A 15,000-nucleotide genomic window follows, 5' to 3' on the forward strand; every position below is an offset into this window, starting at 1 on the left:
ATTTAATAATACAATGTAAATACTTCCTGACATTTAAGAATGGTATTTCAATTACAAAAATTAATGATTTTTAAACTGTAGCTGTGTAGTTTGCTTTTGGAATAACACGTGACAATGAACTGCTTAGTTTCATTCCTTTATTTCAAGAGACCATCCAACTTAACAGCCATACCAAATGTGAAATACAAGTGTATATATAAAAAAATCAATAGGGAAAAATATCTCTTTATTTTTATTGTAAAAAAAAAAATCTAGAAATAAAAGGTTAAGAGTAATTTTCATATTTTAAAGAAATGAACAAAATACTGTATGTTTCCAATCAAGCAGAACAATGGCAAGACCCAACATAACAGAAGCTTTAATGACAAACAAAATCCAAACAAGCCCAAAATTAGTACAAGGAAACCAGAATTAAAAAAAAAAAAAAAGGAAGGCACCATACAATAACATGTATTTTTAAAGACTGCTGGGTCAAATCATTAAGAAAAATATTTATATAAGCCATTAACACTCATAATTAGAGTGTCATATGAATCTGAGTGAAGCTGCTAAGTAGAAATCACTAGAAGTCCAGGTGCTTCTTGCCGATGGCCATAGCACCACATCCTGAGCTCAGCAGTTTGGCGGATTCTGCCAGATCCTGTTTGCTTGTGCAGCTCACTGTGTCTGACAGGTCTGGAGGCAAATGCAGTTGCTGTGGCAGGAGGTTTTCAGGAGGCAGAGAGATGGGGAGAGAGAGAGAAAGCGAGAGAGAAAAAAAAAAACAGGGAGGGGGGAAAAAAAAAGAATAATTGCAGTAGAATTTATTTTGCACAACATGTTTCAAAACGCAGTCTTTTTCCTGACTGCTCCGTGTTTACTCACACAAATAAAGCATCTCCTAGACACCCTTCTAGGCTGAGCTGGAAAGAGTTTTGTACGTTCTCAATATATTGTATTCTGTAAATTGGAATAAATATTTCCTCATGAAAATTTTCTAAACAAAATCCAAATTTGCTCAAGGTATGTCATTGTAGCTGTGGGCACTTTTCCTGGAAAAACAAATGTTTTGCCTGTACGTTAGCCCCTATATCAAATCCTTTGATTTCTATGGCATTACAATATTACAGTTTTATTGCAAACATGCATATTTAGTGACAGGGTCTGAAAATAAATGATGTGATGGTCAAAGGATGGAGAGAGCTCACCCTGGTTGCAGCACTATTCTGCTGGAGTGTTTCTTATTCATAATCTACTGTCATTTTAAAATAAAACCGAGCAGTGATAGTGCTTGCAATTGTATAAGGCACTCATACATGCTAACCAAACCTCACCGTCCTTTGTGAGTTGTAGGAACATCACGTCCATTTTACAGATGAGGAAACTGAGACACAGGTTACACGGCTGCCCACAAGCACACAGTCCTTGCAGAATAAACCTTATTTTTCAACTATGACAAAAATATTTCAACTCTCCCTCTGAGGATTCTTTTACACTAGAGGGATGTAAAAGACGTAACATCCGCGTTTGGCTTTTGTAAAGGAAGGTGAAAATGAATTTACTTGATTAATTCCTGGCTTGCTTTTGGACACGGTGAGGTACTGAAAGCTGGTCAGATGGGACAGTTGAGCATCTTCCACACAGTGTAATAATTTATGAAACTAGTATCATGAAGGAGCATATTTCTTGAAAGATTTATTAGGAAAAGGCTAACCTGCGTGGCTCTTCTTTTAGAATAAACACGCTTCAGAAGGGAACAGGATAACAGTAATGGCTGCAAAACTATCGTAGAAGGCTGTGCTCTCGCTTATTCTCTGCTATTGCTGTGGTTTTGTTTTTATCACAACACGTAAATACAGCTGCCTTTTATTCGATACCTCTGCACCTTTTGTAGGATAAGAATTCAGTTAAAAACCATAAGAAATATCTGTGTTTACAGTGGACTGACTGTTCAATTCATTGCTGGCTTTGAGACTGTGCAATTAGGCATAACTTGAGAGGTGCTCCAAAGCGCTTCCTACCACTGGCCACTCCTGGTTGTGGGCAGGGCAGGGACAATAACGTCTGCTGGGTTGTTGCTTTCTCTGAGGGAAGGAAATGCATAAAGTAAGGCATGTGGAATAGGAGAGGCTGTGCTCAAGGTGACATGACATACCCCAGTGTCGAAATAGCAGAAATGTGTGTGTTTCTTTGTAGTATATCGCCTATGATGCACAATTTACGTATGAAAATCCACCCCCCCTATTTAGTGACTGTGCAGCTCTTGTATTTCACTGTGCTGAGTGCTGTGCTATCCTTCACCTACAGTTCTTCCCTTACTCCTAAGGCTAAGCACGGCTGTGGATGTGAGCTGTGGTCCATGATGCCGCATTTCCACATCAACACAGCATGAACTAGGGCACCTGCCTATCTGGTTTGTCTGCTGAGAAAAACGTTTGCTAGGCAAGAGCTGATGTCCAACTTGGATAGCACAGGGGGGCTGTAGCCACTGGAAAATGAAGGATGAGAAAAAGTCGGGAGGTGGAGAGGAGCACTCGGCAGCTCTTTCAATCACATTTTCTTTCCAAAAAAGTGTACAGTACTCTGCTAGCAGGGTACAGGGTGGCTGGTATGTGGGAGGCGGATAGACAAGTGAAAGTGAAATAATCCAACCTTCTCCCACTCGCTATTAGCATCTCTCTGGCCTCACCGGGGAGTGGGAGAGGCAGCTTCCTCCAGGGGAAATGTAGTACCGCTGTCTTCCTCCTGCAATCACTGACCTCTTTGCCAAGTCTGCCAAATGGATTCAGAGCAAGGTGATAAGGAGCAAACAGAACCAAGACTCAGCAAACTCATCTTACGCAGGGACTAACCAACATCACGAATGGGGAACAATTATAAACCCTGACACACTGGCCTGGATTTAAAGTGTGGCCAAAAGGAAAAAAATCTTTGACATTCATAGAACCTCTTATGTTCATTCACTGACATATGTTATAAACAGAAAATAAATATAAAAGAACAACATACATTTGCAAAGACTCAGATGGGAAAAGTAAAGATTAAAGACCTGACACTGGATGGTGGGACTGAATGAAGCTTTTACAGATGTGTTTGTCATGATGCAGTGTTTCATTACACACACATATAACTCTACTTCCCCATCCCATTCAGTGAAGAGGATGCACACTGCTCATTTAGTGACTGGCTATTCAGCATTTTGCTTTCTCGTCACTGTTTACTCTGAACTTTTCTGACGTATTTATTGTACACTATTCCAACCTTGTTCTGAAGACAGAATGGCTTTTCAATAGCACATGTCCGTATATAGCACTTGAATGCTTCGCAAATACCAACTGTGTTATTTTCCTAATATTCTCGTGAGGTAAGGCAGCAAAGTTACCTCCATTTTATGGATAGAGAATTTAAGGCACATAAAAAACACAGGAAAAGGTATCTACTAATTTCAGAAACACAATCTGAGGCATTTAGGACTTGTTTTTCCAGAATGTTTAGCATTGTACAGCGTTTCACATGATCAGACACTAACTTCATTTGCAGCTGTGAGCGCTAAGTATTTCTTCAAGAACCCCAAGCAAAGCACTTGGAAAGTGAGACTCAAAATAAGAGTACAGAAATAAAAATGCTGGATTGAAGCTCAGTGGTATAGGCAGAGACACATCACACCTTCCAAGATATCCTTCCATCGTCTTAATTCCGAGACCATCCCTCCTGCAATCCTTGCTCTCTCAATCATCCCAATTTTCCAACGTTACAACAAATTGCTGGTTCTCCAGGAAACATATTGTTTCCAATATGCACGCCATATTCAGCCTCAGATCAGAATCAGACATGTTCTGAAGAATAAACACCACTAGGGTCCTCTGAACACAACTGAATGTTATCATGCCATTAAGGTGTGAATGAGAGCACACACAGTCTCTGAATAAAGCCTGAAGAGGCATTTCAAAGCATCATTCCTTAATTTTTCTGTGTGCACTTAAAAATATAAACAGGCCTGCAAGTATCAGTCCTATTAAAGATTTTGACACCATTAACAAAAATCTAAACTTTAAACCGCAAACACACTGAAGCTGCTCACGTGGCATTAACCAGCCACGCGCAGGTTAAACAACTGGCCTTTATTTTTGGCACCAACAGGGACATTGCAGTCACCTGAACTAAGGCAGTAAGTGAATAGGCTGTGATCCTTTTGAACACAGCATTACAGAACGATCAGACATTTTCACAGATGTTTGCTGAACACAAAGGAACAGTCACATTTAAAGTCCCAGTTTAGGACAAAATGTTTTCTGGTGGCCAGACTTCTCTGCTATTTCTGAGGCTGTGACCTCCATCCCTTTCAATCTTTCTTTCTCTTATCAGTCTGATAAGAATCAGGTTCGTTTTTCTCACATCAGCAATCCCAGTCCATGCTGCCCAGGCCTCCCATCCTGCAACTGGTCTTTATGACAAAACCATCCCTTGTCCAGGTATCTGCACTCCCCAGTCTCAGCTTTCTGCTTCCGAGCTCTCTGTTCCTGCTCCAGCCAGTCCTGGCTTCTCCTTGCCCATTATGCCCATATTCCATTCCCTGCTCCCATGCCTAGGTCCAAATTCAGTGCCAGGTCATACTTCCTTGCCTCAGCCCCTTGTCATCCTTATCCCCTATTGTGTCCTCCTCTTCCCATCTCATCTGCTCTTGTTTCTTCTGCCGGCACTGAGCTCTGTTCCCCCTTCCTGCCCCTGCCCCTCTCCTCTGCCCCAGGGCCAGGGTGTGCCTGAGCACAGGCACCAGCTCACCTCCCAGTCGGAAAAGCAGGTACATCCCTGGAAATGGGTCAAGCTGATAAGGCACTACTGAGTGTGCCTGCGCCAAACAGAGGTGGATTGTCACAGGACAGCAAAACCATAGCCCTGGCATAAATGCTAGATATAAAATTGTGTATTTTAATTGGTTCTTTTAAATAATTGAAGGTTTTCACTAAAACATTCCAGTGTGTGGCTAAACACAAAACTCTCTGGAGCATACAGCAAGCTGGCAGGGCAACAATATTTTAATGCAAAATGGTCATAGTCTGGCAAAAGTAAATATGCAAGTGAAAATACCATCCGATAATCGCCCTCCTCATGACAATTTCTTCAAGCCTATATCAAAGGAAGGTAAAGTTTCCCAGTGTAAAGGCTAGGGAATGCTGGAGTAAACTTCCTTTGTGCAAAGTTAATTGTAGCTAATTACTGTAGTGTGTTTAATTACATGGTCATACGCTATTTTCACCCGTGCAGGCTGTCAGAAAGGTTCAAACAGGATCTTCAGAACCAGACTATAAGCTTCGCTCACTCGAGGAAGAAATGACTGGCTGAGGAAGTGGGCTGTTACTGCAGAAGGCACAGCCAGGGAAGGGGCAGGATGTGAGTGCTGGTGCTTCCCGTCTGCTCTGTTTCGGCAGGGCCCGGAGGCTTTGTGGTGATCGGAACAATTACGCTGAACCCAGCTAAGCACACAGCTCTAGGGCATGCATTACGAAAGGAAAACAGTTCAGACAAAACTTATTACATACTTTGCTTCTGCTCCTCCCTCTGCCTGAAGAAAACTTCTAATTACTTTATTTGTTCTCAATGGGGGGGGGAAAAAAAGAAGTGGAAGATAAGAATATGTAAAACCACAGGCTAGAAGGGACACGTTAGTCCAGTCCCAGCGCAGAGGACCAAAGACAGCACTGATGGCTTTCTGACACTGGTCTGCCTTGTAGGACCGGCATGTGAAGATTGAAGCCACAGCTATTCTAGGAACTTCCAGTGGGCTGGTACATTTGGTTGGGGTGCTTTTTTTTTTTTTTTTTAAAAGCAACAAAATCCCTACTAGACAAAAATACTAGCAAGTGCTTTTGCCAGTATAGCTTATTGTGTCAAAGGAATTGTTTTACAGACTTACTATAAAGAACAGACTTGCCAAGGTAAGGCTTATTTTTTCTTCTGTATTAAGAGGATTGACCAGCAGTTTTCCTAACCACCTCTACTGATATTGATTATACCTGCTACAAAATGCATAGAAACAGTACGCAAGCTTTAGCAGACTACAGAAAGGGTTGAAAATAAAGTAAAAATCATATAACTGAACCTAAGTAACCAAAGACAGGTTAAACAAAGAGCTAGAGAGATCACGTTAAAAAGCTGATTGCTATACAAATATACCCATATGCTATATTCTCTGAGGAGTCTACTGGCACAGCACTGTGGAGGCAACCAGTGAAATCCAGTATTACACCTACATGGTATAAATAACTAGAGTTCATAGGATTACTTTTCAGATTTGAGGAAATGTGTGTCTGTACAAATCGATTTTACACTGGCTAAAATAGTCAGAAATAATCAAGGTGGAAGACACTCAAGATACAGCAAAATTTCATAAAATTAATTGAGGGGTACTAAAATCACAAATACTGTAAGATGCTTTAAACAACAATAAAAAATGTTTAGCAACAATAAGATAAGCAGATATACATATATTGGCAAAAATCTAAACTCAGAATAATTTTTCATATTACACCAAAATCATTATTATATTTTTAGCAAACAAATAAATAATAACACGACTGATGCAAAATCACTGAATCTCATTAAAAAAAAAAGAGATGGGAGTTCAGATGGGAATTAATTCTTAATTCGATATATATTCAAGTAATTCCACTGAAGTTAACCTTGTGTCTCTGCTAACAGTTACATGAAGCTTTAGCAACTGAGCCCAAACTTCCAAAAATTACACTTAAAAAGAAAAAAATCTTTACAATTCCATTTATTTGCATTTTTGATGCAAAACATTGCTTATTAGTCAATTAGGGCTGCAGTCCTGCCTTGGGGCAGGGAGATGGGTTAATGACCTCTCTAGATCCTTTCTAGTTCCATTTGCTACAACTCCATGAAGGCTGAAGTCACCAAAGCTGAAGGGATTTGGTTTAGGGGGAAGAGGGGGGTGGGGAGAAGAATTTTAGGAATGCTGGGAAAATGAAAGATGCAGACTCCTAGTTGGGGAGTTTTATATCCTACTTATTTCTCTTTGAAGCAGAACTTGCCATTCCAGAAAGCCCACACAAGAGAGCACAGGAATCGTCCGCGGTACAGAGGCCGAGTTCCCCTTACTGTTTCTTCTCCTGTGTACGATGCACCCTTGCATTATGTTTTCCCTTCTATGTCTTTTTATTAATACCTCATTTACAACCACTTGTAATTATCTCTATTATCATAGTGCCTAGCAAAAGACTTCAGCATTTTTGTAGGTATCATGACAAAGGTGCATTTTAAGGAGAAATCTGCAGGAGGCTGGTAATGCAGCTTTAGAAAACCTCCACTCAGAGCGAAGAACCCTTTACCTGCTTGAAAATTATTGACCTACCACGCGATTGTCACTGTTACCTGACTGGAAATAGATTTTGTGATCATGAATAAGCTCTCACAGGCAAGCCAGGGAACAGGGCATGGAGGCCTGTGGAAATGAAAGCAAGCAACTCACACCTTAAGAAAGGAGGGAGCCAGTGGAGGGATGCCAAATTACTCCACAGTCACTGAACCTGCTCTGCTTCTCTTATTTGGGCAGTGGGGGAAGGATTTCACAGCAGCAGCCCAGCCTGCCGGGGACACCAGGTATACCTTCAGTGCAACGGCAACGTGTGGCACTGATCCTCGGAGATGCCCCGAGCCACAGCTTCCCGGCCACTGCAACATGTCTGTCTGCGTGGGGAAAGAGGTCCCAAATGAACAGGGTTACTTCATGTCCCCACAAGCTGCACCTTGTATTTCGAACTGAGGTAGCTGCCAAATGGTTACAAACTCCTTGAGACAGAGATGTTTCAGGAGCATCTTAGCCTTGCCAGTCAGTGACTTTGCTGCTTTCGTAACAAGTCGTCATCAAGCACTGTAACTAACTGGTCTTCTTGCCAAAACCAAATTATTAGCTTTAGGCGTAACATAAACACAGGTGAAAGTATGAAACTAAATTTCTTCTAAAGAGAAGAGTTTGTTCAAATATTTGACATGGAGGTGACTAAGTTTTTGCCTCTCCCCTTGCCAGGTTTGCAAACTGACAGACAGCAGATATGCGTATTATGATGGAATGAATTACATTTTATATGACGTGCAGTCTACTGGAGTGATATGTCACTTAACGTTGACATAACTTTGTAGCAACTCACAAATCTGACAATACTACCATAAAAAGATATAAAATTTTTACTAATGTCACAAACCCTAAAAAAACCCATTTGAGTTATTTTAAGTTCCTTTCTCAGTAGCAAAACAGTAAGCCCTCTACCACTGAAGACATTAAAAGGACTAGAAAAGTTATGCCAACCAGCATGTAACCTTGTCAGGCAAAAGTCATATGACAGTCCTGAAATTTGGCTATGGTTAGTGTCTCACAAGCGGTAACGTTTATCTTGTGGAGAGAATGGTGCCAAACTGTCCTCCCATAACTGCATTTAGGTCTTAAACAAACTATTTTAAAACTCATTTACTATGAAACTCTTACCCTCCTGTTCACGTTACAGTTTCCTCGGTATTTTAACAAATTCAGAAAAGAAACCAGTTGGTAACTATTTTACTGTATAATGGATACGAGCTCAGTTTCTTCTTCTTCTGCTATGTTCACAGATACTACACTGCCATTTTTAAATCACAGCAATGGATACATTTGCTAAATTGATTATAAAGACAAAAGACTTTTAAAAAGAGCATTCTAAAATTTTCTACTTTCCAGGTAACTGTGATTCACTTATAACTAATCACAGCTACATCAACCCATGTTAAAATAAGCACATCTACCATATGTATTTCCTATTTCTTTTTTGTAAGTTGAAGCATAATCTGAGCCGTCAAAATTAATTATTGTTAACATCAGGTGTTGAGAGAAGACTTCCACTAAGAATAGCTGATAAATATACTTCTACCTACATATCCCTGTCTGTCTGCTAAAGAACACATTGCTAATATGAAAGTAATTTTTATATATAGCTAATAGTACTTAAAATACTTGAACAGAATTCTAAAACTCTTATTTTCCATCACTTACAGAATGTAAAAGAAAACTAGGATAATTCTCACTTTCGTCTCATTTGCAGGACAGCGATGTTGTGTTGTGGGCTTCCAAGACTTACAAAGAGATTATTTAAACAGTGACTTTAAAGACACCTGGCAAAAGTAAGAACCATTACTAAACCCACTTCCTTTTGTGACAGATTTTGTAGAAGCAGTTTTATGCTTCAGAATGCTGAATCTGAATATGTGCCTCTTCAGTGCAGTTTTCCAGTGTACCTGCTTTCCAGAAGTGATATGATAATATCCAGGAGAATTCAATCCAGACTGGGCTGATTTGTTTGGATGTGTCACATGGCACTGTTTCTGTTCTCTGCCCAGAAAACTATGCAAAGTACTTAAAATCTGAATTCCTGAGTCTCAATTTAAAACTCAGCTTACTTAAACACTGGCTGTTGTAAAGTGAAAATCTTTCAGAGATCATTCGGACCACTAAGGTTCTATTCCATACGTGTTTGTGTAAAATGAATCCCTGGGGGATTTCAGATGGCTGAAGAAGGTGCAGTAACACGCGAGTGGGTTTTTGTATGCACAGCATTAGTCACTACTTTTTAGTGACAGGAAAGGAAACAACAGACAATTGTCCAAATAAACGCTTTCATCCCAAAGAAGTACTCCAAGATGTCTTTAAGACAATTTGCTACATGTGAAGAGACACAAGGGAAAGATAAAAATATCAAGAAGATTTACCTTCCCTGATGCTTGAGAATGCTGAGTGTTTGGCACCACGGAGTGCTCTAAATCACATGTGAAGTAACAAACCTGATTCGTATTATACCTGTAGCCTTTGCATAATGAAGAAGTTCCCCATGTTAAAAAGGGGGCTGGATTAATCAGTGATGGTTATAGACTATCCAGGAACTACAGCAGTAGTAGATGAGCTCAACTGCTCATCTGATCCAAAATTCAGAGAAATACATGGCAATCTTACAACCAGAACTGTGCTAAATATTTACACAGCATACTACGGTAATACTTCCTCATCCAGCTCTTACCAAGCACATACTGAAAGATGGTCTCCGTCCTGAAGAGTTTACAGTCTTGTGGTTACACATAACTGTGTGAATTCACAAAGTGGGTAAAAAGAAGTGAAAGATGGAACAATGAAAACTGTCATGATATATAAATGCTGTACCAATGCAAAAGCTTTTTTTCCCTCCTCACCGAAAAAATGTTCACGAGAAAGAGTATCCTGCATAGAAAGGCAAGTGGAAGAGAACAGGGAAGAAATTAAGTGACAAGGGGCTGAAGAAAAGGTGGAGTGAAGAAAGCAAAAGACGGAGGGCAGGAGGAGATCCATTATCTAGGTGCATTACAGCTGAGGTTGGAATACGTTGTCTAAAAGCTGAAAGGAAATACTGTTCTTAAATTCAAACAGCAGTTCACGAGTCTGAAGGCATGTATAGCCAAAACAAGCAGACTAACACTGCCCCTGTAGATCTGTTCTTTTTGCTTCATTTCTCCTCCCTGGCTTTACGTAAGAGGAGTGTGGGACCCGTGATGCAAGTCTGAGTAATTCTAGGCTTCTCAGGATAGTCTGGACGGATGCTGATGTTAATGTCACATTCTCTTCCCTGACAGATTCATTCAAGCTAATTGCAGCTGTCTGCAAGTCAGCCATTCCGTCTAACCTATATTATATACCTAGGATGAGATGAATCATCCTTGCAAGTGCTTGCCCATCTCTGCCCATTATTCAGGAAACCTGGATAACTAGCTTAAACTTAATTCTTAACTGCGAGTGTAAAAGGTCGAGGAGAGGAATTCAGTCCTACAGCTCCATGAAGCTTCTCATTGAGTCAGTGCCTCCACTGTTCCTGCTCTTTCTTTGAATGACATTGCAACACGCCACGGAGAACGGATTCGGTATCAAACCACAGATGGCTTGCTGGAAATGTTCCAGAGTTGCTGGCAATGCCTGCGCTCCTCTACAACTTGGGTCTCTCTACTGGGAAGCTTGAGAAGTGTTCAAGACACTGTGTGTACAAACAGAAGCTACGTAAGTGAGGAGGAGGGTGGAACAGCACTCAGAGACAGAAGCATCTGTTCTAGGAGCTCCAACATATTGCACTGCTACTGTCACTCTCAAGAATTTCAGCTAATTTGGAAAACTAACCAAATAGTTGAGTTTGCACCCAAAGTTATCTGCTAGAGTTACATAATAAAGCAAGCTTCTGTCTCCGTTTGAAGATTTGATTATGTTTCAGAAAACTCATTAATACATCCATTTAAAAATCACCATTTGCGCAACAACACAAAGAACTGATTAAATGTATCCTGTCTCTTGATAAAATTGTCCAGAGAGATTTCAGCACTTCAAAGAAAGGTTATGGTCCCACAGGTAGCTCACACCGGCAACTCTCCCTTACAAGCACCTTTCAATGCCTCATTTACCAACCCAAAAAAAGACAACAGAAACGCAGACAGACTTCTGAATGGAACAGTTCTGCCAGCTATTGCTAAAATACACACTGCCTACAAGGTTGATTTCAAGTATCTAGTCTCTGCAGATCTTATGAAATGCAGAGTTCAGTCAAGTGCTTTCCCAAGAAGAACAGGAGCAAACGGGAGCTGCTCTGAGACCCTGGACCAGCCCAGCTGTGAGCTGCTCCACTGCTGCCTCAGAGGTTTTTCTAGATGTCGTATACATTGATTATGCTTATTTCCGCCTATACATCACTTTCAGAAGTTGTGAGTACAAACGCAATCACAAAATGGAATTATACATGCAAATGCCCACCTTACCTATCTTGCATGCAAGTTACTGCTGATGGTCGATGTGTCTCCCTGCGGAATCTCTTCAAGGCATGCAGCAGTGCTCTAGAAAGCCCTAAGACAGCGCGAGCCGCGTTGTTTTACATTCGACTGCACAGTGCAAACCTCCCATACAAAATGTCCCTGAATGCTGCTCTTTCAGGAGACCAGTGTCACAGGTTTGGCAAGTCGCTGGTGATGAAGAAGGGGTGCGTAGGGGGGCAAAATGTAAATGTTAGCGGGGAGGGCATCGTTGTTTCACACTGGGAGTAGCCCCATGCTCCGTAGTATACATACTTTTTTAGGTCAGCTAGAATTAGAAAATTTCCATTGCTAGGCAGCCTGGCACATCTGCGAAGCATTTCTGGGCGTTCAGACCTGGAGCACGCGCTGCCCTAAGGGAAGATTCATTACCCGTGTTACACGGTGCGCCAGTCCCTCCCCCCGACGGCACACGGGCTTTGGCGACCGGAAAGCGCCTTAACTTCGTGCAGAAACATATTACATGACCAGAACACAACAATTAGCACATTTGTAAAGCTTCAAGGATAGGAACAATTTAATAGCTTTTTGAAGCAGACTAATTTTCTGGAGCTTTTAATATTTTTTTTAATTTTTTTTTTTTTAAATTTTGCTTTTCATGCATGGGCAAGTTCTTCCTCGCTACAGGTATTTTCTGAGTCTGCCTGACAGGATTATTATGTGTAGAGCAATACAAATTATTCAATCACTTTAAAACCGTGCTAGAAAAAAGTCCCTTGTAAGTGCAAACTATCATTACTAATCTCTGTTTTAAGAGCAAGTATCATTGAGATAGATAAATGTATTCCTGGTTTACAAATGGAGGCGGCTAAACAGAGCGCTAGTTTATTTATGTTTGTAGCTTTTTGCAAAAGGAAACTTCAGCTCTGCAAGGGTAAATGCCACTGGCAGATGCTCCATGCTAAGGCAAAAACCAGGCCAGAAGAGGGAAAAAAACATATTGTTTTGCTATCATTGTCTCCTCACCCTGAAAACTGGCACTGATGTAGAAGTATGTTCAGTTCCTCTAACTCCCATCTGAAGTCGTAGGCATTATATAATTCATATTTTAATATCTCTTATTTTCAGTACTAATCCCCCATGACTCATAAGGGCTACAATTTAAAACTCCATCTAACAAAGCCTTTTGTAGTACTACTACCAAATAATCTTTGACTTCAGAAATCACTGAAGTGTAATTTAATACCCATGATGTTGGATCACCCTGTTTCAGTATGAAAACATACCGTGGCATATTTTTACTCAGTGATTGATATTTCTTATACAAAACAATATAAAAATCGCATCGAGGATCAAGCGGTCATGCTGACGACCCTTAGGCAAACCAGGGCTTTAAAGGAAGTTTAAGCACAGAATAAGAAGTTGCTGGGGAAAAGTTAAAAGACAGGTCACGCTAATTCCTTTTTAAATGACTCTATCTAGGACAGTAGGACACAGTGAAAACTGAAACAAATATATTAAATCTGAATGACAGAAATCAGTATCACATTAAATGCAAGACTTCTGCGAGTAATTGAGATTAAAATAAACATTACTATTTATCTGGAAGTGTGTGTGTGTGTGTGGGCCTGAACATTTGAGCAGATTCCTACATCAAAAATGCGTTTTGTACAGAAACTATACGTCAAATTATAGTTATTTGCTTTCAGCTGTTTCTAGCAGTTATTTAGTTCTATACTTTTCATGTGTCAGTATTTTTTTCATTTCACTTCTTTATTCCCTACTACAAGTAAGTCTCTTTAGAGCAATAAGATCTTTAAAATCCCTTTAGTGTTTAGAAATGTCAACAATTCAGTAGACTATACTTGATGAATAGGCCAGATAGAAAAACCTGCCTCAAGTTTTTATCTCAAGAGAAGTAAGGTGCTTTGAAGAGCACTTGATTTGAGATTTAGAAGCCTGCTGCTATTCAGCCAGACACTCTTGAGAGCTGTTAAGTCCTGACCCATAGCATGAAAACAGGTTGGAGGGAGGGAAGAATTACCAGTGAGAAATCAAACTTGTACTCCCTGTATAATTATTTCTTTTAAATACCATTTAAACGTTTCTTCCTATAAATAGGTAAAAACCTAAGAAACCAGGCAACCTCATCAGATGATCTTATTTGAATATTTTGAATGTAGCTGGAACTTGCCAGGGGGAACAGCTACAGCACTGGAAAAAGATGAGGCTCTAAAGGAAAAAAAAAACCCCTAAATGGTTCTTTCCATTTGAATAGACGGCACTGACATATTAAAGCTTCGTATTTTTGACAAGAGACATAGAAAACAAAGAGGTTTTCACTTCAAAATATGCAGTGGAAGAATATGAAATGGTCTGGTTTGCTATAATTATAAAAAAGTATTTTTTCATTCTTTGCTATCGCTTTCACCGTCTACAACCGATCTCAATACCAGACAACGAGTTCGTTCAACATCATAAACCAATCGATTTAAGATATTTGCACACCAGTAATAATACAGATGAAAAGTAAGCCAACCTGTAAGCTAATACTTTTATAGGAATTTCTGGTCGTTAACAGTTTATTGTGCTTGTGCACATCGTCTCGCACTCAACAGTACTTTAGCTTGATAACTAAGTTCTTATTCAAGGAACCAGTTAAAAACCTAACAGCAATGTTATTTGGGCAAATGTCTCATCAGTATCTTCTGCCCTAGTTTCTGCATCTCTGAGTTTGATAGAAAAAGCAAAACTAGGTCATTCTTGGGCTGAACAAAGGAATTTTTGTAGTGGTATAAATTACTGACCTTTCTAATAAGCCTGTCTTTCCCAGCAAACCAGGTAATCCAATCCAGCTCCAATTAATGGTAACCTCCAATAACTAACAATAACTGTAGTACACAATCCAGTGAATTCAGGAGAAATGTTTCTATGGCTTTACTAAAGCTGTACCACTTAGGAAGCACTCTATTGCCAAAATCAGAATAAATTTTGGGGACTGTGTTTGATTATTAGTTAGTATACAGCCATCACGATTACAGCAGCTATTTCGTACTGATTGACAAACAGCGCTATACCTGGGAATATCTGGTGTCCTATATGGTCCTTTTTACCTGAGAACACTCACCCATTAAATCATCCTCTTTATAAGCTCACTGAATCTCACAGATTTAGCAATCTTCATAACAGAATGATAAGGACGATAAGACTTTCTGAAAT

At 40.0% G+C, this 15,000-nt stretch overlaps 1 protein-coding gene across 1 annotated transcript in view; it reads right to left on the reverse strand.

Annotated features, from left to right (window-relative positions):
• Window positions 1-562: 562 nt before the first annotated feature.
• The window catches only part of ELP4 (elongator acetyltransferase complex subunit 4), a 130,637-nt gene continuing 116,199 nt past the window's right edge, over window positions 563-15,000 (reverse strand). Inside the window, exon 9 of the mRNA XM_010147123.1 lies at window positions 563-694. Within this exon, the coding sequence (XP_010145425.1) occupies window positions 563-694 (132 nt within the window). The remainder of the gene's footprint in view (window positions 695-15,000) is intronic.

The sequence above is a fragment of the Eurypyga helias genome, unplaced genomic scaffold, assembly GCF_000690775.1.
Source record: "Eurypyga helias isolate BGI_N326 unplaced genomic scaffold, ASM69077v1 scaffold7012, whole genome shotgun sequence".
Taxonomy (NCBI): domain Eukaryota; kingdom Metazoa; phylum Chordata; class Aves; order Eurypygiformes; family Eurypygidae; genus Eurypyga; species Eurypyga helias.